Source organism: Squalius cephalus (assembly GCF_949319135.1).
Source record: "Squalius cephalus genome assembly, chromosome: 25".
NCBI lineage: Eukaryota > Metazoa > Chordata > Actinopteri > Cypriniformes > Leuciscidae > Squalius > Squalius cephalus.
The window spans coordinates 15,305,647-15,329,416 of record NC_137146.1 but is presented as its reverse complement, the minus strand read 5'-3'; the positions used below and the strand labels follow the sequence as shown (position 1 = coordinate 15,329,416).

At 38.8% G+C, this 23,770-nt stretch overlaps 1 protein-coding gene across 5 annotated transcripts in view; it reads left to right on the top strand.

The window, feature by feature from the left end:
- Window positions 1–23,770, top strand: part of ncoa2 (nuclear receptor coactivator 2) — a 94,691-nt gene that overhangs the window by 47,400 nt on the left and 23,521 nt on the right. For all 5 annotated transcript variants that reach the window (XM_079863657.1, XM_079863655.1, XM_079863659.1 and 2 more), the window contains exons 5-11: window positions 3,551–3,654; window positions 8,351–8,528; window positions 10,177–10,359; window positions 13,466–13,567; window positions 14,591–14,731; window positions 16,475–16,622; window positions 19,722–20,964. In XM_079863657.1, coding sequence (XP_079719783.1) covers window positions 3,551–3,654; window positions 8,351–8,528; window positions 10,177–10,359; window positions 13,466–13,567; window positions 14,591–14,731; window positions 16,475–16,622; window positions 19,722–20,964 — 2,099 coding nt within the window. The remainder of the gene's footprint in view (window positions 1–3,550; window positions 3,655–8,350; window positions 8,529–10,176; window positions 10,360–13,465; window positions 13,568–14,590; window positions 14,732–16,474; window positions 16,623–19,721; window positions 20,965–23,770) is intronic.

The window sequence follows — 23,770 nt, the reverse complement described above, 5'->3', positions numbered from 1 at the left end:
GAAAATGTTTATTTCTCATGACCCCTTTAATGCTTTAATGCATTTAAATGGATAGTTCACCTAAAAATAAGAAACATATCCTCACACCTAAAACTCCATGATTTTCTTTCTTACACAAACTGCAAAGGAACTGACAGCCTCAAGCTGTGGTCACATTAGCAAAATTTTGTGGGTCATTTGTCAATAATGTAGCTACCAGTTTGAACCCGCTGCGAAATCTGCATGGAGAAATATTTCGCCCTCACACAGAATTTCTCTTTGAAATTGACTGGATTCTGATCGCAAAAAAATAGTTAAACAAAGGTCAATGTGAACGCACCTTCATTCACTCTTCACTTTCATTAATGTTTTTCTTTTCCACACAGTGAAAGTGAATGGTCACTAAACTGTCAGTTTTTGATTCCACAGAAGAAAACACTGAGTGAATGTTGCCTATGCAAAAATTGCCATCATGATGTGAAGGTTTTGTGATTGGTTGCCAGGGTGTTGCTATGGATTTGCTACAGTGCTCGGAGTAGTTTTTTGTGCATTGCTATGCGATTGATTGGGTGTTACGATATGGGTGGTTGCTTACGTTTGCTTGCTGGTCAAAATATTAGCAAACCCTTTCTCAGCAAGTTGTGATTTGATTGTATAATTCACGTAGTACAAAAAGAGTGCAAGATGAGCATGTGCAATTATAATATGCTATTAAGCTAGCTATGCTTACAGTTTTCAGTTTTCTTCCTGTTTGTATAGAAAACACAATTTGATGGACATTTGCCTGAATAGGGTGTTTTCATTGTGTAGGTCATCTGCTAGACATTTAATACCCAAAACTTGAGTTTCAAAACTGGATTATTCTTAATTATACCAGTTTAATTTGTTCATTAGTGAGGCAGCGCTTATAAATTTAGAGATTGAATAACACCCAATAGATGACGTGATCTGGAATCCTCCCATGGAGAGTCATCATGACCTAGTATCCATGATCAGGATGTGCATTGATTGGTCGAGAGCAGAGTCTTGGGGTGGGGCTTTGAATTGTGACTGATAGGGCAGATCCTAAAGGCTTCTAGAAACTCCATCTGCTGTTGAAGTGATGGTGTGACCTGATTCACAGCTTTTCTGGAGATAAAATTGCTTTTTTTCCTGTTTGACGGCAATTGGCTGACAGAAAGGAAACCTTTTTGCAGCCGAGTTTGAAACGAGAGAGGGAATGAGTTATTACCGGACCTCTGGTGCAGCTGTGCTGGTTTACCAGTCCCTGCTGGGCACCACAAAGACCTGCTGACACACAACACGCTCACATCCACTCATCATCAGGAGTGTACGCATGCGTATCTCTCCCAGACACACATGCACATGTACGGAAAGAGCAGCGTTTGGAGCATCCCAGAACGGCCTGAGAGGGAGGCTGATGGATGGCCCTCTCTCTTTGCCATATGGCTACCCATCATGCCAGCACAGTTTGCCTCTCTATCGTGTCCTCTGTGAGCCTAATGCATCCACTGATGATCCCGAGGACTACTCCTTTTAATGGATGGGTACAGACCGGAAGTTAGATTGGTCTTGGGGAATTGCAGGATTGAGGATGTTTCACTGACGGCAGGAATTGTTAGTGTTATTTTAGTATTTAGTAATATTTCATTATATTTTCAGTTTTCCTTTTAGTTTGTTGAGTCAAAATGTACTTTTGTCATTTTTATTAGTTATTGTTTTTTTTTTTTTTTTTTTTAGCTTTATTTTTAATTCAGTTTTAGTCATTTTAGTACTTCAACTTATCTTATTTCAGTTAGTTGCAAAATTAAATTTTAAATTTTTATTCAAGTTTAAGTTTGTCATCTGCTATTTATATTTTATGGTATTTGGTTTGATTTAACAATAACCCTTCAGAAGATGCTTTATCACCTCACTTCATTCACTTATCGTGTTATTGAGAGTTGAGCCACTTTCCCAGCATTATGTAGTCAAATATCACCACAAAAATAATAAAATAAGAAATTCTGTTTTGCTTAAAGAAAGGCTTTTTTAGGTTTTAGGTTTTTTTTTTTTTTCATTGTGACTTTATTTACCAATTAAAAATAATGAAAATGATTTTAATGGCAATAAAACACAATTGTCAAACTATTCCATTAACCTTTATTTACAATAACAATTCAAAATTATTTTGCATTTAATTACCAACAAATTCTTTAACTTTTTATTCTGTGATTTTGCAAATAACACAAAACACACAAAAAAATCTTTCCCCTAAAATTTAAATGTGTTATTTTTATTAATATTTGTGGTGAAGTGTGTCCCAGTTCTTTCTGAGATGCACTAATTTAGCTCCATCGTGAAAGCTTTGCCGACGTTGTTTACAAATCATGTCATTTTGTTGGGGAGAACGATGTTCTCCATTCTTTATATAATGGTTTGTTTGGTGTCTGTGTGCGCGCATGAGTGTATTGACGGTTCCATTCATGTCCAGGCTGCTGGCTGCATGGCTGTTATGTGAGGCTTCACATGCACCCATTTAGCCTGACAGCTTCTGCCTCATGTGTTGCTAAGGTCCGGATGCGTGCCATAACAACATGTCTCAACAAGCGCACGGCAGTATGAAAGAGTGAGAAAGGGGTTTAAAAAGGTGCGTGTGTGCAATATAAAATGAAACGCTTTAGTGAGCAGGGAGAGAGAGAACTGCCCTTTCAAGAAATGCTAATATGCTCAAGCTAGCAAGACCACATGAAGTGTCTTTAGTGTAATTTGAAAATAAAACACTTAAACTCTGCAGGGTCTAAAGAAGGGTTTTAGGTTCTTATATGGAAATGTTGATGTTTCCAACCGAGAACTGAGTTTCGTACCAAATTACCGTATTCACTTAGTGGGGAGACAGAGTAAGCAGTGCCAATTTCTGCTTAACTTGTCCTCTATTCAAGGAGAAAGGAGACTGGAGGTAAAACTAATGCTCCTAATTGTATTTCAGGATGTCTGCTATCAATACAAATTAGAATAATGCAACTACAACTAAAGGCAATAGAAAGATGAGGTTAGCAAGGGATTAGTTCAATCATTGAAACAATATGAGCGATGTCCATCAAATAAAAGTATGAACATAAATGAAAGGAAAAACACTTTAATAATGTTCTGTGTCATTCCAAAGTCTAATTTTACTGCATATTATTTAAAAAAACAATTCTGGGAAGACTTTTTCTTGCTTTTGTGTATCCCATTGTGACCAATGTAATAGTATTTCCTGCATTTTGAGGCAAGGCTCATTACTATGGTTTGAAGCTCTGCCATTTAATAATTCATGGCAAATCTTAATTTACTTGGTTTTATACACTGGCAATTCATCAACATGAATCATGTTTTAGACTTGCTTTGACATCAAATTTTCAAAGTATAACACATTATGACATGCAAAATGTATCTTTTTTCATGTGCATCTCAGTCACAGGCTGATAGCCAATATATGATTACATGACTGTAATTGTGTACATCCTATTCACCCTTTGACTTTTAACATAAAATAGTAAAATTATAGTGGACGGTGATGTTGATCATATTTCCGTTTTCTCCCCTGTAGAAAAAGCTGCTGCAGCCAATGAGGATGAAGTGCAGAAGGCTGATGTGTCGTCGACAGGCCAAAGTGTTATTGACAAAGATGCCCTTGGACCAATGATGCTGGAGGTGGGTCTGTTGTGCTGTGTGTTTACTAGGTTACACAGAACATGCAGGCAGACGTGCACGAGGAAGAGCCAAGCGTTAACCACGTATGGCGGACAGAGTCGTTGAATGCTTTTTTGTACGTTGTGTTAAAAAAATTGGCAGCCATTTGATGATTAAATCTCCAAATTCCTCCATCCATTTGCTAAATAAAGATATCATGAGCTGACAGTTGAGAAACACAAATTTTGACATGAAAAACATGCTCAAGCATAGTGATGCTTTTCTGTGAAGCAGTGTTATTTTAGTGTTATTTGTATACTAATATAATAGTATTTATTATTAATATTTTAACTTAATTTTAGTTTGGTTTTAGTAATTTCGGTGTTTGCTTTTGTCATTTTTGTTGTTGTTATTCATAATTTTTATAAAGTTAATATTTAAAAACATTTTTTTTTATTTCAGTTTTAATTTTAGAATTTTTTGTAGTTTTTTAGTAAGTTTTAATGTACATTTTTTTTAAGTGAACATTTTTCATCTAAGGTTACGTTTACACAACAATGATGTACTAAAAATGTAAACGTTTTTCCTTGGTGGTTTTGAATAGTTTCGCATACAGTCAAAATGATCCGCGAAAACGACTAAAAACTCCAGGCCAGTAGTTGGCGATGTCACTAAAGAAACACTGCGCACTAGGGCTTTCACAGACTAGTCGACATTAATGATCTGCCATGACGATTTAAACTTGACGTTGACTAGTCACTGATCATGGCCTATAGAGGGCGCAACAGGATAAGAAATCTTTGGAGTCCACTTTTACGCTCCGTTTCCAACAGTTAAATTGACAAATAAACGCATACTCCGAGCGCTCCACAAGATATGTTTGATTATACCATTCGGATGCTCAAAGTTGATCAGGTAAATGCACATTTTAAACAGCTTATTGCACACGTAATTAGGTTTTAAACTAATGCGCTGCTTCATTGTATCACACACACAGACAAGACAGTAGCTTGCACATCACGTACAGATCGTACGCACACAGAAACGTTCAGTAGCGCAGAAATGTATCGTCAACAGTTCTGTGATTTATCAATAAAATAGCTTAAAAACTCAAAAGTTCTAGCATATATTCCTTAGTAACTAAAACCCACATCTTCTCTATTAGTAGAGAGATGCTGCCAGGTAGAATTAATTCACACGCAATCGCTCTCTCACTAATGCATACATATAAATGTAATCTTTACTGTGCTACTTTATCTGTATGTGATATTATCTTTATCTGTATTAGAACGAACAGAAATCTGTGAGAAATATAATGACCCAAAGACAAAATAACTAATAAAAATAAGCTGTTCTGTAGGAGCAATAGCCTTGTGGTCATCGCTGTCATATGCCATAGATGTGCACAAGGCAACCCACATTCGAGTCTCAGCTTGAGGTACACCCTTATTTGTTTATTAATTACGTCATCAGCAACTAGTCGATGTGGACTCGACTTTAATCCAAAAATGCCGACTCAAACAAATCTGAAGTTGATTCGTGTTGAATCTACGCGCCTATATACTGAACATGTAACGCGCATGACGTCAACGTTTTCACAAATTTGGATTTTTACAGCTTACTAACGGTATCATTTTCAAAAACGTGCAGATTGAAACCTGCATATAAACGCCTTTGTCGTGCAAGTTGGCATTTTTAGTTGAAGACGATGTCGTGCAACACCCCCTAAAATGTATAATTTATTTCTGCTTTATTTCAATTACAAAAAACGATTTTAATAGTATTAGTTGTAGTTTTAATTTTAGTTAACGATTAAGAATCTAAAGAAATGTTCATCAGATATGCTAGCCAGTTTTTTTCATTCATAGTGCACTAAAATGTCACATTATGGTGTGAGTTTGGGGTGGAACTGTCTGTTTGTCCGACCAAATTTTTTTCCAATGCTGTTGGCTGATGGGTTGAGGGTGAGAAAAGAGTGATAAAAATGAACTACCCCCTTAAATAACAGTTCAAATCTCTGTAGTGCAAACGAACAACTTCGGTCGGTCGGCCGAGCAGGCAGGACGCCCAGCTCTGAATGAATCCACCCATCCAGCCGCTCCATCTTCCTCTCACACCCTCTCCTCTTTGGGGTATTTATAGCCTCCGAAGTCCTCCGTCACCGAATCAACACGAAGCGGATGCCAAATATAGCCTGCGTGCTTGCGCGCTTGATCTTCCATCTGTTTGAAACGGCCGAAGGAAGGGACAATTCACACCCACACGCTATAATGCACCTAATTAAAAACCACTTGTGACAAAGGGCCAGAGAGGGGGAAACTCAGCCGACTGCCCTTTTCCACCCGACACCCATAACAGCCCCTCCAGCGTCGCCCGGGCACGCACACTCACCGAAACACATCGCACACACTCGTGCACACAAACAAGCCTTGTGTGAAGCTTTTGCAGTGCTGCACGCCCCCCACCCCCCACCCCCCACTGCCCCAGTGAAAAACCCCATTGTTTGGTGGTGGAAGCTGAAGTGTGATTCGCCATAGGATCCGCTAAAGCAGCTTTGTGTTCTTCGAAGCAGTGTGTGGGGATTTGTGGCCAAGCTCAGTGTGCCACTGGTTGTGTGTCCGATTTCGGTGTCCGCACCTCACGATGAGCTTGGACCCAGTCTCTCCTTTGTATAGGAAGTTATGTAACGTCCCACAGCGGGACAGTGAGGACGGGCCGGGCCAGGCCCACCCAGCTCCATTCATGTTGCAATACACATCCATCAGCACATTTTAAAGAGTTGCATAAGTTTGGCTAAATAAAGGTGGATTTGGCACTCCTCCATGTTTACTCTGCGATGTTTGCTGAATGTGCCCACCAGATGGCCACATCTAGAGCAGTGCACAAACAGGGACTTGTGGGCTTTTTTCGCTCACTCCCTCTCTCTTTTTCCGTCTCTGGAGACTGTACGTTTGTTCTTTACTTCTCTTGAGAGTTTTTTTTTTTCACGGCCGAGTGTTTGTGAAATAATTCTCTGTGTTTGGAAGAGACGTTGTGTTTGTTTTGCTGATAAAAAGATTTAGAGCTTATTACGCTCCGCCGCAGATTAAAGAATGATTTCCGAGCTGCTGCTCCACATTCTAAAACAAACAGCAGCTTTTATAGCGATCGCTATTGGCCCTCAGGGGCCCGACTGCATTCAGAGACCTAATTGACACCATCTTGATAGGAAATGCTTGACTTAAGGCTGCGTTCGTGCAATTAAGACTCGTCAATATCATTTCTGTCACACGCTATGAAGCGCTGAGATTCGGGAGAGCTGTTTTATTTTCGACACAAGCAGGCAAGAAAGTTCATCTTCGCACAGACAAACGCATTAAAGATCTCAAGGAAGCTACTTCTGAGGAGCTAAACATATGCAACTGAAGATTAGAGATTAGAAGTAGACCAATATATCGGTTTACATTACATTTTTAATAAATTATTAAATAAATGAAGATAATTAATTTTTAGAAACTGAACCTTTACTGGGAATGTGCCGATACGGTGATACTTAATTTTGTCTAATGGCTGATAACTAATAATAAATAATACAATTTTATACTTCTGTCAAAATAAACAAAAAATAAAATGGTAAAAAGCATGTTTTAATGCTACAGGTGAATTTAAGCATGACAGTTTATGTATAAATAAAATGTATAGTATGATAGATGCATATTTACATTTGCTAAAGATTACATTTAACAGATTTAGATTAAGTTTGTGAACATTAAAAAAAAATTTATTCAGTAAGGATGCATTAAATTGATCAAAAATTACAGTAAAGACTTTTAAATGAATGCTGTCCTTTTGAACTGAGCACAACTGTTTTCAACATTGATAATAGTGATAATAATGATAGTTTTTGAGCACAAATCAGCATATTAGAATGATTTCTGAAGGATCATGTGACACTGAAGACTGGAGTAATGATCCAGCTTTACCATCACAGGAATAAAGATTGTAATAATATTTCATTACTATTTTTACAGTTTTTTTAATCAAATAATTGTAGCCTTGGTCAGCAAAAGACATTATAAAATCTTACCGAACCCAAACATTGGAACGATGGTGTGTATCCCGTATTGGCAGTACCAATGCATAAAAAAAAGCTCTTATAATGTATCCCTTTTTAAGACGCCTTCACTGCACCCGTCAGGATGTGCGACACAAGTATGCAGTCTAATAGAGCCGTAGCCTGTAATCTGCATTTAAAATGAGGGAAAACAGTTGCTCCACTTCCCGTGTCTGCCTGCCTGACAGTATCGCTTCGAGAGGAAGCCTGTTCAAATAACCTCCTAACTGCAACTGATGAGATCTTCTTGTTTTCCTGCAGCTAATTACTTCATTATGGTTTACCTGAATTGAGAAGCGTAAATGCTGTCGGATCATTATGTTCAGCCTGTTGTGGTTCAAACCACTCGATCAATCTTAAAGCCATGAATTTAGACTCATGCCGTACTCCCCTTGACTTCACTTGATCTGTTTGGAGAGTCTACAAGGACTCCTGCCTTTTCTGGATGGCTTTTTGTTTTGTTTCTCCTGGTTATCGCATCTTCCTCATTGAATGGTTAAGCTTTAAGATGGAGTAGCGACGTGTTCTTTAGCCTGTTTGTCTGCTTGAGCTCGTCATATAATAGTGTTTTTAGCTGCATGTTTGTGCTCACAGTACCAATATCCTTGCGTTTTTCTCCTCCAGGCCTTAGATGGTTTCTTCTTTGTTGTGAACATGGAGGGGAACATCGTGTTTGTGTCGGAGAACGTGACGCAGTACCTGCGGTATAATCAGGAAGAGCTGATGAACACCAGTGTGTACAGCATCCTGCATGTGGGAGATCATACAGAATTCATCAAAAACCTCCTGCCCAAGTCACATGGTGAGACTATTTCTGTTTTACATTCATTGTTTCCTTCCCATTTTGCCATTTTCATCTCATTTGCACTTCTACCAACTCTACTTTTCAGGAAACGCTCATTCTTCAACTCTCGAGTGAAACATTACTAGAGCAGTTACGCTTTCCATCCTGCGATTATATTAATCATATTGAGCATTAAGAACTGGGATTTACAGAAAGGAATATCTCCTCTTTCCCCAGTGGTGGTAGAGAGGAAGGTCACCTGCAGAGGTGAAAGAGAGGAAAGACTTGTGGCTGGAAACCATGTCATTATTGGTTCAAATGATATATTCAACTGGAAAACACTCATTGGTTATGGTTCTCACCCTGGAATTTACTCACCCTCATGTTGTTCCAAACCTGTATGAGTTTCTTTCTTCTGTTGAACACAAAGAAGATATTTTAAGAAATGTTGCAATGCTTACCCAACAGTTGACGGTAGCCATTGACTTCCATAGTATTTTCAATATCTACCGTCAACTGTTAGATTACCAACAGTTCTTGAAATAACTTCTTTGTGTTCAAAAGAAGAAAGACACTCTTACAGGTTTAGAACAACTTGGGTGAGCAAATGATGACAAAATATTAATTTTTGGGTGAACTATTCCTTTAAGAGGTGTTAACACTAGCTAGCTTTCCATCCATGTATTTTGATGTGAATTGTATGATATCACATTCAAATACTGGATGGAAATGTCGAAAACTGCACATAAAAAACTTAAACGTGAAGTACTTGAAGTGGGTGATTTTTTTTATTCGGTAACAAAACATCAGCATAAACTAAGATGGAAAAACATGTACCGTCAAAAATGTACATGATTTTGCCTCATATTTTTAACACATTTTTGCCGGAAGTGATGATTTTGTTTTCTTAAAGTTGGGATAAAACTGAAGTAAGGATCGATTTTTCTCTTTCATATTGTTGCGTACATCCGAGTGTAACAGATTATCGAAAAAGATCAAATGTAGGACAAGGACTTGATGATATGCTTTGGTTATTGATTTGGATGTTGAGATGTGCGCGTTACTATCAAAAATAGAGGCAGATGAACATGAGCTTGCAGTGTTTAAGTAGATTACATGATTGGAGAAGAGAGAGAAAAGTCTGACGTTTTCACATTAAAATACCATAATGAGGTCAAAAAATGAAACTCATACATGGATAAACGGATACATTGTTCACAACAAGATCTATAACATGCGATTACAAAATAGATTTTCCTTTAATGCAGAACTTTACATGGGATGGAAATTTATATTCAGATTTTTTTGCATTAAATTTATTTGAAACATAGATGGGAACATACCAACACCAGTTAAGTCACTGAAAGTTGACCGAGTCACTATACTTAATAATTGTCTGTTGATCTTGAAGTGACACGAGTGATAGGCAGATCACATGTACACTCTAATTGGAATTAGTGCATTAAACTTTGTTTCATCACCAACAGTCTCTGTCTCTCATGTCGCTTCACATCGCCAACTCTTATTGAAAATTAATGACTTCCAGTCCCTTGCTGCTGTAAATCACCGTCAGTGTGAACACCCCTTTATTCAGTGAGGGAAAAGTTAGGGATTGCTGGTTCAAATGAGTGACAGTGAGTGATGTCTATTTTCTTCCCTCCCGCAGTGAACGGAGTGCCGTGGTCCAGCGAGAATCCTCGACGGAACAGCCACACCTTCAACTGCCGCATGCTCGTGAACCCTCACAGCGAGGCCGAAGAGACGCAGGATCACGAGGCGCAGCAGAAATATGAGACTATGCAGTGTTTCGCTGTGTCTGAACCAAAGTCCATCAAGGAGGAGGGAGAGGGTGAGCCACGGTTTCTTAAAACACACTTAAGCCACATGAACGGTACTGAAACTCTAGGTTTAATGCTTCAAAGCGGAGCAGGAGGCTTCAGCCAAGCAAACTGACTATTCCTCTTTCATTAAGCAGAGCGTTCATTTGTCAAGTGGCCCACAAAAAAGCAGATTTTGACGTAAGGTTTGTTAAAAAATGTTTTCCAGTGGATGAGAATTGTTTAAGTGCTGTCATCTAGTGATCTCGTTACCATCAAGGGCAGTAGCAATTTAACATACACTACATCATTTCTTTTATGTTCACAAATGCTGCATTTATTTGATCAAAAATACAGTAAAACAGTAATATTGTGAAATATTATTACAATTTAAAATAACTTTTCTATTTGAATATATTTAAAACTTTAATTACTCCAGTCTTCAGTGTCACATGATCCTTCAGAAATCATTCTAATATGCTGATTTGCTGCTAGAGAAACTTTTCTTATTATTATCAATGTTGAAAACAGCTGTGCTGCTTAATATTTTTGTGGAAACAGAGATACTTTTTTTCAGTATTCTTTGATGAATAGAAAGTTCAAAAGAACAGCATTTATTTGAAATAGAAATCTTTTGTGGCATTATAATAAATGTCTTTACTGTCACTTTTGATCCATTTAATGCCTCCTTTGTGAATAAAAGTGTTAATTTATTTAAAAAAAAAAAAAATCTTGCTTACCCCAAGCTTTTGAACTGTAGTGTACCAAGATGGTATTATGGTATATATCGGAGCTCCACGGTATTACCATCTGATACCATCACTGTACCATTGTATTGTCACAGTACTTTACTATTAGAGTTTGGTGACTTTTTAATAATTAATTTAATATATTTTTTGTCACTTTGTTGCTTTCTACAACGAGTGCTTACATATTCTATCGCTTGTTTCTCCTTCTTTTTCCACCTGTTTTGATCCGGAGATTCAGTACTCTTTCAGAAAATGCGTAATAGCGCCCCCTACCATATAACAGTGAAAACACGGAAAGCAGGAAATTTCCGTCAATGGCAGGGAAGCGCTGTCTCATAAACGACGGAAATTTCCGTCAATGCCGGGGAAAGAGTTAAGGAGTGAATTGTATAAGAGTTTTAAGAGTCAGTCGCTCTACTAATGTACAAGCAACACTCAGTGTTGACAGTTGTTCCTGACGTGCGAGAGAAATTAGTTTTCTAAATAATGAAAAATAAGGCGAAAAGGTTGACGGCAGTGATTGTGGAGCGTGCATCTGCGTCCCGCCCAGAGAAATGTTTCAGTCTGTGATTAATTTGCTCTTTTTCTTTCCTCCTCTTCCACCTCTCGGAGTCACCCAGAGTTCAGGGTGCATTTGAGACCCACTTCTCCACTGGATTGTGTTGGCTTTGGTTTTGGCTCTGGCTGGGTTTTAGAGAGTGTGTGTGTGTGTAACAGCAAGTGTGAGGCAACGAGAGATATTTAATGTTAGTCTTCTTCTCTCTTTCTCTCTCTCTCGCTCTCGCTCTCGCGCTCTCTCTCTCTCTCTCTCTCTCTCTCTCTCTCTCTCTCTCTCTCTCTCTCTCTCTCTCTCACACACACACAGACACACACATTACACACACACACAATGTTTAATTTTTGCTGGGTACTGTTGGTGTGTTGAGTGATGAAGCGTCTCTCTTAATGGCCCGTCAGTGTTAGCTGTGTGCCAGCTGCTCTTTCAGCCGCCAGCTCAACCTGGCGCAGGAGACAGAGAAAGACCGCTGGAGGAGGAGTGTGTATGAGGAGAGGGATATCTGAGAGAGTTTATTACAGAGACAGTGAATCTGGGTCTTCATGCAGTTTGGAGTAAAGACCACCCAAGGGGCTCGACAACAGCCGTGTGTTTGCACGTAAAGGCCTGTTTACATCAGCTCTGATGTAAACAACAGGACCTGTAGTAGACTAAAAGTAGAGCATGTCGCTAGCAACATCAATTCATCGGAAATACATGAACTGCAGTGTGATTCACAAGCAAGTAGACACGCAAGGAGACGTTTTTTAATGAATCATTCAAAAATCGTAAACACAGGAGTTACGGTTTTGAATCAATCTGACAAATCCTTCACTGAATGAACTCACTGAATCAGTCAGAGCGGTTGCTGAATCAAAATCTGACTCACTTAATGAACTGCAAGTTGTAAAGTTGTGATGTCCATCTTGAACTGAAGCAGGTACTAAAGGTTTGGGAAAGTTAAATAAATGTCTTTACTGATAGTTGTTTATATGGTTAAAGATCCATTTTTTATAACAAAATCCATTTTTATGTATACATATAAAAACATTATTATGTATACATGTAATTTTAGTATGTAGTAAATACAGTACCATTCAAAAGTTTTGGGTCAGTACGATAAAGAAAAAAATAAAGAGTTGTATTTTAGGTTTCTTATGCTCATCAAGACTGCATTTATTTGAGCAAAAATACAGTTAAAACAGAATTATTGTGAAATATTATTACAAATGATCAAAAATGTTGTCTATTTTTTAATATTTTAAAATGTAACACCGTTTCCAGTCTTTAGTGTCACGTGATCCTTCAGAAATCATTCTAATATGCTGATTTGCTGCTCAAGAAACATTTCTTATTTATTTTTTCAGATTGTTTTTATTAAAATGAAGTTAAAAAGAACAAATAGAAATATTTTGTAACATTATAAACTTTTTTTATTGTCTCCTGAAAAAAAAAAAAAATCTTCAAAAAAAAACGTACTGATTGCAAACCTTTGAGTGGTAGTGTATAATACATCCTGTTACTTACAGTGTTCTTGTTTATGCATTATGTCTGATGTGTCAGACATAATGCTGTTGGAGACGTTATGATTCTCTTATGATCTTTTTGTGGGTGGATGAGGGATGACTTTTCTAACTTAGTCTCCATGGGAGCAGCACAGCAGGGTCAGCCTCCACAATGACACACAAACGAAAGGTCACATTCCATCATATCACCCCACGCTCCACTCTGCACCGCCCCCACGACACACACAAACACACACAACCAATGCCTCATCATTCATTAGCACCCTTAAAATGCTTTAATAATCTGTTCTCACTAATCTGATCATTTTCTCTCTCTCTGTGACTGTAGATTTCCAGTCGTGTCTGATCTGCGTAGCACGGAGAGTACCCATGAAAGAGAGACCCATGCTCCCCACGCACGAAAGCTTCACCACCCGCCAAGACCTCCAAGGTAACCATGCCAACGCCGCCCCTCTCTCCCCGCTTACACTTTTCAAAGGGTGTTCACATCTCAGTTAACGCTCATCTCAATGCACAGTCCCTTGCTTAAAACAACAGATACTGACTTTAACCTGGAGAGACTGTTTAATGACATCAATCTCAATCTGACTCAGCACCCAGTCTTACAATGGAAACCTTTGAAAGGTTTTCTCATGACTTTTTTTAAAAGGTGAAATACATATATTATATTATATTATATTATATTATATTATATTATATTATATTATATTATATTATATTATATTATATTATATTAATTGTTATATTATTTTTGAGTTATTAATATGAGACTGAGTCTTGCTTCCAAGTTAACAAATAATAAATAAATATTATTAATAAAATTAATTAAACTGGAAAAAATTTGCAACAATAAAAAAAAAAAACATAATTATCTTTTTTTTTTTTTTTTTTAAAAACCACTTAAAATCTGCCCTCAAATATTCATGAGGCGTATGTGCCATTCTGTTAATTCACAAACAATACACAATGCAACTGTATCTCTGTCTGAGTCCCGAATTTGAGTATGTTAGTCATACTTTATGCATCAGGACTGTGAGGTCACAGAATGGGAAAATCAAGAGTTTTTACTGTCACACCAACCACACCTGTTGTCACTCTCTGATGTGGCTAGTTATTGGAAACTCCCTGTTTCAGAGAGATTACAAAGCTGAGATATGTCTGTCATACATTGTCATGCGTTGTTTTGGTCACTGACAGTTCTTAGAAAATAACATTCAATATTTGATATTCCCCAAGCATGCTGCTCAGGGGGTTATTCTACATCCATAACCATAAGTATTAAATGTCTGCAATTAATTCAGCTCGAACCATTTAACATACTGTCAATACATTTAGTTTGCTTTGCAGATCAGCCTCAGCTGTGCTTAAACATTATTTACATCCTTTAAGAAATTTAAGCTTGAAAACTTGTAACAGACAACATCAAACTGTTTGCTGTGCTGTGTGTTTGTAGGTAAGATCACCTCCCTGGACACCAGTCTGTTACGAGCGTCTATGAAGCCAGGCTGGGAAGACTTGGTGCGAAGATGCATTCAGCGATTTCACCTCCAGAACGACGGAGATATGTCATTCGCCAAGCGGCATCAGCAAGAAGGTACTGATCACTTAATTAACTGACTCAGCACTTAGCCACGTCATGGTAAGAAATGTCATATTGGGTTTCATGTGTGAAAGTAGCTATGGAGTGCATTAGTGCCTGCACACATTTTCACCTGCGTTGGTTCCAGAAGTAGTTTTTCTAATAATTTTTCCCATAGGGATTTAAAAATGTTGTTTTAAGCATTGCAAGCCATGAACCTCACCAACCATTTAGAAGGTGAATCATAACATTACAAATTTGAGGCAAAAAAAGTATTTGAAAATCGACAAAAAGACAACGGTACAAGACTGTGTAGTGAGGTGAAAAAACTACAATCCCATGAAGCATTGTGAATGACATTAATATTATATTTATATAAAGAATATATTATAAATGTGTTATACAAAATGCATACAAAATATGCATGTATCTATACAAATGTTTTGTATTGTGAGTATTGTGAGTGTAGAGAGACCGATTCGATTACATGCAGTGCTTCATGGGAATGGGTGGAGCTAACAAGCTATTTTGGCATGATTTGCTCATGTGACTGATTGGTGACATTTTCTGTACAGCTTCATGGGTAATGTAGTTTTTCCACCACAAATTCTGCTGTTAAACATTACTTTAAAAATAAGTTGAAATAATGTGAACTGATGGCTTCAACAAAAGCGTTATACCATCGATTAACAACCTCAGAAATCAATTTTCAAAAATCAATTTTCTATTAAGAAATATTAAGAACCCAACTGTTGCACTCTATTGTCCATTTAAATATTTATGATATATTTGATAATATTTTTCAAGATAACTACCTTACATCTGAATACCATAGTAATTTTAACAAATCTTTTTTATGTCAGGACCACTGTCGTCAAAGATGATTGACAATTAACATATAGTTTGGAGTGGCAGTGTGGTTCTGTTCTGGGCAAGAACTCCCTGTTCAGCAGGGAGAGCAGTGATAAACCGAACCAACATAAATGTATTGCAGAGATCATTAATGTTCGATATTTTTATATAAAACATAATTCGAGAAATGAGTCTGATTCGAAGGGGAATCATAATCCTAATCCTGATTGGACGAGAGGTGGAGCTGGGGATGGAGGAGGGTAATTAGCTCCTGAGCAATGTGATAAGCTGCTGATAATACTGGTTGACCCATATAGGCTGCTGTTATAGGCATCGTATTCCTATAGGTAGACGTGGATCAGCTGATGTGAGCTTGATTGACGCGACCTGCCATAACTAACGTCACGCTTGATATTTGGCCAGTAACTCTTACACACTTACATTACTGTAATGAGAGCACAAATACAGAGATATTTTAATAATCTTTTTTTAACCTCGTTAGAAAAATGCAATCTTTAATTCAATGCATAAATATAAAGATCAATCGTAACTACTGTCATAAGGATATATGCAGTAGTAGACATTACTGTATTTCAATATTTTTCATACTGTAGCAACCATGTGAACAAACAGGAGAACAGTAGTTTGGTTGTGGTGTGTGAACGGTGTGTATAAAACATAGTTTAGGAAGTCTGGCAATGTTACAGAAATGATATGGGTTTATTTTTGATAGTTACTATTTTGTCAAGACATGTTGGAGGAAATGGTTGAATGCAGATGTGACCTTATTAATCTTTTTGAGTACAATTTCGATGTTGTTTGTTTTAGTGTTCCTCAATATTCATTTACCTACGTATGTCTCAAAATGAATCTTTTGATGTTCCAATCATGTGTTTTGTTGTGCAGTGATAAGGCATGGGCAGGCGTTCAGTCCTATCTACCGGTTTTCCCTGTCGGACGGGACCATCGTCTCCGCTCACACCAAGAGCAAACTGGTTCGCTCACCTGCTACCAACGAGCCACAGCTCTACATGTCCCTGCACATCTTACAGAGGTACCCACTACCCAGCCGCACAGCTCGCTATGTGTGCCAGCACTTCAATTGTTTTGTCTCTACTTATGTCGGAATCTGTGTTTTTAATTTAATCGCAATGGTGCATTTTATGAACATGACTATCTGTTTGTCATTTTTGACCCTCTTCTCACGGTTTCCTGCTTGATTCGGCTCCATGTGCGAGCAGTCAGTCGAAACACACTCTTTCTAGTTCTGACAAGCCCAGTTAATGACCATACACTGAAATCTCACTGTCATGTGAGAACATCCAAGCATGTTTTCCCAGAGGCCGACGTTGGTCTCTAAACATTCCATCAGAACCAAGAATAACACGAGTCCCTCAACTCCCACAGCTACACATTGGCAAACAAGTGTTTTCACCCTTAATAATTCCTCAGAATTTGATTGTTGATTTAGTTAAATATGGAGTAATTGAATACAAACAACTCCAGGTTTATAGGGACAGTTCACCCAAAAATTATGTGATTTACTCACCCTTTATGTCGTTCCAAACCTGTATGACTTTATTTCTTCTGTGGAACATAAAGAAAGAATACATAGTTCAAGCTTTAAAAATAGTGGTAAGAATCAATGTCTATTAACTAGCTATTAACTTTGACTTTTGCCTCAATAAACTCCTAATTACTGCTTATTAATATTTAGTAAGGTAGTTGTTAAGTTTAGGTATAGGGTAGGATTAAGGGATGTAGAATATGGTCATGCAGAATAAGGTTAATTAATATGTGCTTTATTAGTACTAATAAACAGCCAATATCCTAGTAATATGCTTGATAATAAGCAACTAGTTAATAGTGAGAATTGGAACCTAAACTAAAGTGTTACCTCTAAATCTTCTGAGAATGTACAATAGGTTTGTGTGAGGAACAGACCAAAATTTAAGTATTTCAGTGAATCATTGGTCCAGACCAGTTCACAAACCGTTTCAGTCACAGCAGTTAATAGATGATTAGAGGGAATATTATCAGTGAATAACTACTAGATTTTCACACACAAAGCTATTAGATGACTTCAGAAACTTATAACAAAACTCACAATTTGTATGGGCCGCTTTTATTATCCTTAATGTCCTTTTTGAACCTTGTAAGCTTTAGTCCCAATTCATTGTAAATACATGCACAAAAGAAAGTCTTCCAAGTTTGGAACTACATAAAGGTGTCAATTACATGCTAGTCAATTTCATTTTCCTGGAGCATCATTGGGTAAAGTCAAAGATTGCAGTTTCACATAGAATCAAATAATTTTGAGTGTATGGATTTAGTAAAGCTTGGATCCACAGCAGGCAGTTGTGAACACAGTTTCATATGTTAGCTGCAGAGTTTTTATCTCTCTCACAGCGTGTGAGGGAGAAACACTGGTTTGCTTTCTGAGACAATAGCAGCAGTGTTAGGCTGGGGTGTCGAGCACAGATAAACATTAAACCCAGAGTGAGCTCACAGCGGGGTGGGGTGGGGGGTGCTGTCTTAAAGCACAGCATCTTTAGCACAATAACACACAGTATAGCCTAACCATTGATTCATCCTGCACGCCTCGAACAAAAGCATCTCTATGCATTTATCAGCTCTGAGTGAGTTTTTAGTATGTAGCTTGCTAAAAGCTTTATACCCCGAGGTGATTTCTACATTAAAGGGGGATGCGACAGCACAGCCGCTCGTTTTCTCTGTCCCGTGGCTTGTTTTGAGGGATGAGCAGTGCTGTTTTTCTTTGATAACAATTCGTTCCCCTCTTTTAACCTTCTCTGCTGAAACATACTTTAGTTAATTAAGCCATTCCTGAAATTCCACTTAAGCTCTTTTCTCGGATTCCTTGTTCGAGCACTAGAAGAAGCGCTTCCTGTCTGCGAGATTAATTTAACAAATGACTGCACTGGATTAATGTAATGAAATAGTTTCAATAGAATTTACTTGGAAATCAATATTAATGCCTTGGATCGCAATTAAAACACCATAGTCAACAGCACATGCCAACCTGGTGAGACTGGCATGCCCTGCCTGAACTAATGAGGCATTTTGTTTTTATTCCTTTTTTCACTCCTTTTATCTGTCTCTTTCTTTTTATAATAATTAAGTATGTAATAAAGTCACCACAATGATGCCAAGAGATGTGTGTGTGTGTGCGTTTGCGTGTGTGCGTGCGTTTATTGGTTTATTCCAATGTCTAACCTTCAGCAGTGTTCATTTAATATTATTTTATAGTGTTTATTAATTCTTTGAATTTGCTTTTATTTTTATAATTTCTGTTTTCATTGTAATTCAAGAATTAGTTTGTTTTTTAATATTTCTGTTTAGCTTTTATTTTAATTTTAGTAACTTGTTTTATTTCAGTTAGTTGCAAAGACAACATTTCTTAAGTTTGTTTTTTTCATTTAATATTTTATTTCAGCTTTTAAATTACTGAAATCTGTTTTTAATAGTTTTAGTTTTCATTAACAATAAAAACCTTCATTATGCTCCTCAGCAAGTATTACCAATTATGAATTTCATAGCCACGTTTCCACTGCAGGACCTTTCCCCAGGAACTAGGGACTTTGGGGTGGTACTCAGTGTGTTTCCACCGCAGAAACTAGGGTCCAAATGAAGTTCCGGGTAAACATTTTGATTGGTTGACTCCACACAGCATTTTATTTCAACCACCATTTTTTTAAATCTGTTGCGGTGCGTGCAGTAACAGTTTTTTGCTATTTGAATCAACAATGGAGTTTCAAAAATACGACCGATGGACCGACGACGAGGTTCAGGCTTTATTAAGCTTAAATTCAGAAGATGAAATCCAGCGGGAACTGTAAAGTCGCGCGCAGTCCTACGTCACCGGACTAATTTGCCTAATCTTCACGGTACTTTAGACCGTGGTGGAAACGCAGACAGCAACAGGTCTGGGGGAAGAAAAGTTCCTGGGACAAATTGTTCCGGGTAATTTCGGTGGAAATGTGGCTTATGTTCGTAATGAGTTTTTAATCATTAGGTTCATCGTTATCTACAAAACTAAGTTTGTGCTATGCGTGTGTTGCAGCATAAACTGAACTTTATTCTTTAGATAATCTATTGGCGACCAATAATATTGTGTATTTTTTTCCTGTTTTAGGGAGCAGTCCGTTTGTGGCATGACCCCTGATCTCGGAAATGCTCAGGCTATGGGCAAGCCCATGAACCCCATGAGCTCTCCCAATCCAGCTGGTTCCTCCGGCGCCCCCCAGGGGCAGGATGCCACCGTCAGCAGCAACACATCCACTTTCCCCTCCCCCGGTGGCCAGAAGGAGCCTGGCGCCATCGGCCCTGTACAGGGCCACCGTTTCGGCTGCCCAGGGACCATGAGCCATTCGGCAACCATGCAGGCGGCCACCCCTCAGGGCAGTGGCTATCCACTGAAGTTGAGCAGCCCGTCTCAGGGCAGTCCGGGCATGCTGTCTCCATGCCACCGAGCAAGTCCCGGAGTGGCAGGGTCTCCACGCTTGCCCCCGCCTCAGTTCTCCCCAGCAGGGAGCCTCCATTCACCTGCGAGCATGTGCACTAGCAGTACAGGTGGCAATGGGGGAGCAGGCGGTAATCATGGTTACACAAGCAGTTCCCTTAATGCCCTACAGGCGCTTAGCGAGTGCCACGGCGTAAGCCACGGCCAGTCGTTGGGCTCGCCCGACAGGAAGTTGGGCTCGCCAGCTGCGATGGGCATGAATCTTCACCTGCTGAATAAAATGGGAGCCTCTGAGTCATTCGGAGAGCAGAACCAATCGGAGCAGGGCAACAGCGGGCAGGACGATGGCATCGAACAGCAAAGAGACGAAAAGGGCCAGTTTAACAACCCGGACGCCAGTGACCCGCAGAACCGGCTACGTGACAACAAAGGACATACTAAACTCCTGCAGCTCCTCACCACTAAAACTGAGCCTATCGAGTCCACCTCACCCCCACCAATGACTGGTGGAGAGCCCGGGTGTAAAGACCCCACCGGCGGCCCAGGAAATGGCGGCATGGGCTCTCAAAACGGAGCCGGGACACATGCTACCTCCCTGAAGGAGAAGCATAAGATCCTTCACAGACTTCTCCAGAACAGCTCATCGCCCGTCGACCTGGCCAAACTCACGGCCGAGGCCACGGGGAAGGAGCTGTGTCAGGATTCTGCAGGTGGGACGGCCGGTGTGGGTGATTTAGCCATTAAACAAGAGCCCGTCAGCCCCAAGAAGAAGGACAATGCCCTGCTGCGCTACCTACTGGATAAAGATGATAACGCACTCAAGGATAAAGGACCTGGGGAGATAAAGGTGGAGGGCGGAAAGATGCAGGGAATTAAGACAGAGAAAACCGATGGTGGCTATGACCGTGTGGAGCAGGTAAGTGGTATCACCAACTTTAAAGGAATATTTAATTATGTTAATGTCTATATTACCACAGAAAATCATTTTGACCCATACCTGATTGGCATTTTATTTTATTTTATGATTTTATTTTATTTTCAGCAGTGGTCTGGTCCTGTCAGATTAGAGACCAGATACAAAATTTGTATTATTATTGTTAATATTATTATTTTCATTGGTTATATATATATATATATATATTTGCTTACAATATCCACTAGCCTCAAAAAGACGATTAGAGTCATAATGCAATAGTGCATAACTGTAAATGCATTATTTGTTTACATGCACAAGTTAAATTATTTTCTGTGGTAACTGACAGCATGCTGTCAATAGAGTTTAACAGAACAGAAAGTACTCAGAGTTTATATATGCAAAACCACCATCTGAATCACTTCTGCTGGTTTTGAATTAGAATTTTGATGGATTGCAATGGAGCATCGCCTTGGTGAATGTAGGAAAGATGCATCATTAGTGGGTGTGTGGGTAATGGTTGTTTTGGTTAGATATAAAAGGTATTGCATGTTGGAAAGGTCATCAGCCAGCGAGGTGAACTTGCACGCAAATGTAACCAATATGCCATCATATTCAAACGCTCTTATCACCTTCTTTTCTGTATATTTCTGTATTGTAAGAGTCCATGCATCCTTTCTCGCTCTCTGTATCTCTTTTTGTATTCCTCTCTATTTGGGTGTGAAAGTAGAGCAAACAACAGATTTATAAACCGGCCAATGAAGCCCCAGATCGAGGCAGTATGGTAACAGCAGGGATATAAATGACTCAGCCAGCTGGAGAGAGAGAAAGAGAGAGACAGAGAGAGAGAGAGAGAAAGGGAAAGTGAGAGCTCTGTCACAGGAAGTCGATTCTGTGGGAAACTGGCAGGACTTTCTCAGAAGCAGCTCTGTGACATTTGAAAAAAAGGCGTCTCAGTGGTGCTCAGTGCATCTCATCTGGCACAGCGGTTGGCACATGCCCTACAGAGCTGGCACCGGGCACCAATCAGGCCTGGCACAGCGGCGGTAAAGTTTGAGGAGCGTCTGGGACCAAACAACAGAATAGAGAGATTATCCTGTATGTGTGTGTTCGTGTTCATTGGGCCTCCCGGGCTTCTTTTAAAAGCTGTTGATTGAGCCACAAATTGAGTCATAGTTGTCAAATCAAAGCAGCGGTCTCGGGAAGCTGCCGCTGTTAGCAGAGTGATCTTAACGCCTCTCGGTTACCAGGAAAAGACCCAGAGTTCCGCTAGAGAGGAACCTCTGACCTCACGGTCTCCACGACAGCGCCATTGAGAACATGAAGTACAGTGATATACAGAGCAGGGAGGCCACAGCAGGGACAGGAAGAGTGATGGAGGAGATGCTCGAGCACGGACGAGCAGAAAGAAACGGAAGACTAAAGGAAAGAACTGAATTAGTGAGGATGCGGGAGAAAAGAGGATGAAATATGGCAGGAGTGGGAGAAAGAGGGAATCTCTAGGGAGCTGCCTACCCAGGATAGCATTTTTAGGCATCATAGGCGTGTTCTCAGCAGTATACAGCAAAATTGTTAGACACTTGATGTTTTTAAAAGAAGTCTCTTGCTCAAACAGTAATATTGGCGCAAAATACCTGTAATAAAAATGAAAGTTGCTGCAATCTGAGAAGTCACTTTGGCTCTTTTTTCCTTCATCATAAATGACTTCAATAAACGCTTTCATGCCATCTTGCATTTAAATGGCTGTTGTTTGGGAATGCAATCATGTAAGAGGCTTCTGGGAGGAAATTGAACCAAATCATTTTGATGACAGACTTTGACTCAGACATTCCAGAATGATCAAACCAACATCGCGCATCGAGGGATTTATTCGGTAAATGTTATATGCGCATGTCTTGGAAACAGATAATATTGAAAACAGTTTAATATTTTTTTGGAAACCATGATACATTTTGCTCTAGATTCTTTGATGAAAAGAAAGTTCAAAAGAAACCCATTCATTTGTAATGGAAAGTTTTTGTAACATTTAAATGTCTTTACTGTATCCTTGCTATAAAAGTATTAATTTCTTCAAAAGAAAATTGATACTGACATGCTTGTGAATGGTAGTATATTCTTCACGAATAGGGCAATCCCATAATGCGATGTAAAAATCCACAAAATCATCATATTAAATGAATCTGTTGTCCCGGTTCACATGGAAACCAATAACCCAGCAACGCAAGTAAACCGCGTTTGCACGACTTTATTAAAAAATCTGGTTATTCCCCGGTAGTGACTTCAAAACCTGATCATCTGTGTATCTGACTTATGTTACATGATATGTGATGTTTACTTCAGCTGAAGAGATGAGAACATGGTTTCATAATTTCTTGAGTCTAGAAAAAGTTGAAGTTTGCGATATACTTAATATAAACACTCAGTCTGTCAGGGTGCACTTAAAGGGATAGTTCACCCAAAAATGAAAAAAATGTTATTTTATTTTTAATGTTATTATTTTCTCACCCTCATGTTGTTCCAAACTTGTATGAGTTTCTTTCTTCTGTTGAACACAAAAGAAGATATTTTGAAGAATGTTGGTAGCCAGACAGTTGACAGTAGCCATTGACTTCCATAGTATTTTGGTTTCCTACTATGAAAGTCAATGGCTACTGTCAACTGTTTGGTTACCAACATTCTTCAAAATATCTTCTTTTGTGTTCAACAGAAGAAAGAAACTCTCACAGATTTGGAACAACTTGAGGGTGAGTAAATTATAACATTTTCATTTTTGGGTGAAAACCATTCCTTTAAATCTGCAGTAAGGACA